This window comes from Phaseolus vulgaris, chromosome 11 (genome assembly GCF_000499845.2).
Source record: "Phaseolus vulgaris cultivar G19833 chromosome 11, P. vulgaris v2.0, whole genome shotgun sequence".
Classification (NCBI taxonomy): domain Eukaryota; kingdom Viridiplantae; phylum Streptophyta; class Magnoliopsida; order Fabales; family Fabaceae; genus Phaseolus; species Phaseolus vulgaris.
In genome coordinates, this window is record NC_023749.2 from 19,551,140 (window position 1) to 19,553,813 (window position 2,674).

General features: G+C 53.8%; 1 protein-coding gene across 1 annotated transcript; it reads right to left on the minus strand.

Annotated features, from left to right (window-relative positions):
- Positions 1 to 440: 440 nt before the first annotated feature.
- On the minus strand, positions 441 to 1,988 carry LOC137836390 (uncharacterized). The gene has a single exon (XM_068645120.1). It carries the CDS (start codon positions 1,986 to 1,988, stop codon positions 441 to 443), a length of 1,548 nt encoding a protein of 515 aa, XP_068501221.1.
- Positions 1,989 to 2,674: the final 686 nt, after the last annotated feature.

Below are 2,674 nucleotides of genomic sequence, written 5' to 3' on the forward strand. Positions count from 1 at the left end.
CTGTTTTTTAAGTTGTTCGTTGGTCTCTTGAGCCTGGAGAAGGTCTTCAGTAACCTTCTTGGATTCCGATTGTGCTTGGGCCAACTCAGCAGCCATCTTTCCCTTCTCTTTGTTGGCCTCAGCAAGATCAGCCATGGCGTCGTCCCTCGCCTTTTCTACTTGCCCAAGTAGTTTCTCTCGGTCGATCGACCTCTGCTCCAGTTTTTGCACCTTAGCGGCGTCAGCTTGAATGTGAGCCTCCAGGTCGATCGCCTTGGCGCGAAGAGGCACGATTTTGCTTTCCAGCTCGACCTTCTCTTGGGCAAGATCGTGAACTTTGCGGCGAAGGTCAGTAGCCTCCTTGCGCGCCAGCCTGAGCTCGGTACTCATTGCATCCTCCACTCGGGAGTGTTCGATTTCTGCGAGCGTCAGGTTGAAGGACAACTTCTCCACCTCGATCTTCATAGTGCTGTTTTCGGTTTTGAGGTTGAAGAGGTCGTCCTGGAGCCTCCTGGTTGAGGTTGAAGAGATCTTCCGGCAGTGACGACTGAGATGACAACGGGGTCGTTGTCGTGGGGTACCACATCTCGGAGATCTCCTCTCGTGAACACGAGGTCCGACTCCCATGGCTCACCCGAGATTCTCTCTTCGATCGAATTGACCCCCCTCGCGTATTTCTTCCGCTGGGAGGCGGTGGGTCCCCCGCCGGAAAAGCCTCCAGCAATGGTGTGGACCTCGCCAAGCACAAGCATCTCGTGTGCTTGCTCCTCTGTTGGCGCCGGCAGGGCGGCGGTCGCGGCGGGTTCTGCGACGTAATCCTTCAGAAACCTGCTCTTCACCAGCTCATCAAGCTGATAACCCAACGAGAGGAAGTTGTCAATGTGATGACCGAAAGCCTCATGGAACTCGCACCAGGAGTCTTTCCGTGGCCCTAACACCTTGTCAGTTTTCGCCGGTCGCCTCAGCCTCTCAGCTATATTAGGCACGGCGATCAGGTCCTTCAAATCCACAACAAAACTGTACCTCGCCGGTCTCGCCCTCTCTCTAACTGGGCGATCCCCACCTGCTGGACCCCTAGGCTGGGGTTTCCTGCTCTCATAGGGGTGTCTCCCCTCTGGCTTTTTCCTCCCCGTCGTGGTCTCATTGACCCTGACGGGCTGAGCCCGCGTTTGCACTCTCGGGCGCGAAGGTACCACGCTGGTGCGCTTCTCGCACACCTCTCCTTCGGAGGCGATATGTTCCACCGCCCTACGCCGTATTTCAGCAAAAGTCCTTGGTCGATTGCGAATAATAGATTCGCAAAAAGGGCCAGGACATACGCCTTTCCTAAAGGCATACACAATCATGGGCTCCTCCGTCGTGCCCACTTTCACCACTTGGGACACGAACCGGTTGATATACTCCTTCAAACTTTCCCCTTGGTATTGCTTCACATCAAACAGATCGTAAGATACCGGCGGCGAGGCCCGGTTCGCCAGGTATTGTTCTCTAAACAACTGGGACAGCTGTTGGAAAGAGGTTATATGGCCGCTAGGAAGGCTGATAAACCAATCCATGGCCATTCCTGTCAAGGTACTCATGAAGAGCTTGCACCTTGCGGCGTCAGAACCGCCCACTAACACCATTTGTGTGTGGAACGCCGTGAGATGCGCCTCAGGGTCCTCCATCCCAGTGAAAATCGCCTTAGGCCCTGCGAAGGTGTTGGGGATCGGCGCGTCCAGGATCTCCTGCGAGAAGGGAGTAGAGAACTCCCTTGGTGGAATGAGATGCTCCACCTCTTCGTTCTCGCGCTGCACCTGATTGTCCCTCAGACTCCGACGCAACTCCTCATTCACACGACGGAGTTCGTCGTTTCTCACATGCGAGGCGTCAAGATCCGCCTGCATGCGCTCTTGCTCTATCTTCGAATCCGCCATATCATCCTGCAGCCCCCGCATTATCTCCAGGACCTGCTGCATGGACATCTCTTCCCCCGCAGCGCGTGCGGTACCTCGTCTAGTGGTGGCCATTCTTCACTGTTTCCTCAAACGCGATCGTGACTTGATAGACTTCTCGAACTTGCGATGGGACCAATGTTTTATATCAGCCCCACGGTGGGCGCCAAATGTTCTGTCCGGTTAACTGGGACGTCTTCGCGCGCGACCTCAACCGTCAGCTAGGGACTCCTTCCCACTGGTAGCCTGTGGATTCCTACAAAAAGAGGACAAAAGGGCGCCCTAGCGGCCGTTTGCACTCCGACGCTCAAGTCAGCCAGCAAGAAACACCAAAACCGTGCACCTCCGTCTCTGAGCACCGCGTATGGCACTCTGAAGGTGGTAAAAAGAACTGTGTCTTGTGTGTGTATTTTCTCCCTCTGGCAAAGATCCTTCCCAGTCCCTTGTATGTAACCTCAAGGCTCGAGCAAGCAACTAGAGAGTTTCTGGTAAATTTGCCAAAAGTTCGACCTCCGTTCCCAACATTCTCCGCGCTATTTAAACTACCCAAGCATTTACAGCGCCTTAAAGCGCTTTTAATCACAAACGTAACGCGCTCAATAAAAGCGTCTAATTAGGAAACGTAGCGCATTTAAGACGTTGAAACGCTTGGGAGCCATTATAGTACCTGAACGCTCGAAACGGAAACTGTATTGAATGACTTTAATTACCTGGCACCTAACTAAAGAGTGTTTCTATTCTGACCTGGCTGTCGTACACGT

Excerpts from the sequence above, each read along its gene's own strand:
- LOC137836390 (XM_068645120.1), bottom strand. The coding sequence starts at position 1,988 with ATGGCCACCACTAGACGAGGTACCGCACGCGCTGCGGGGGAAGAGATG.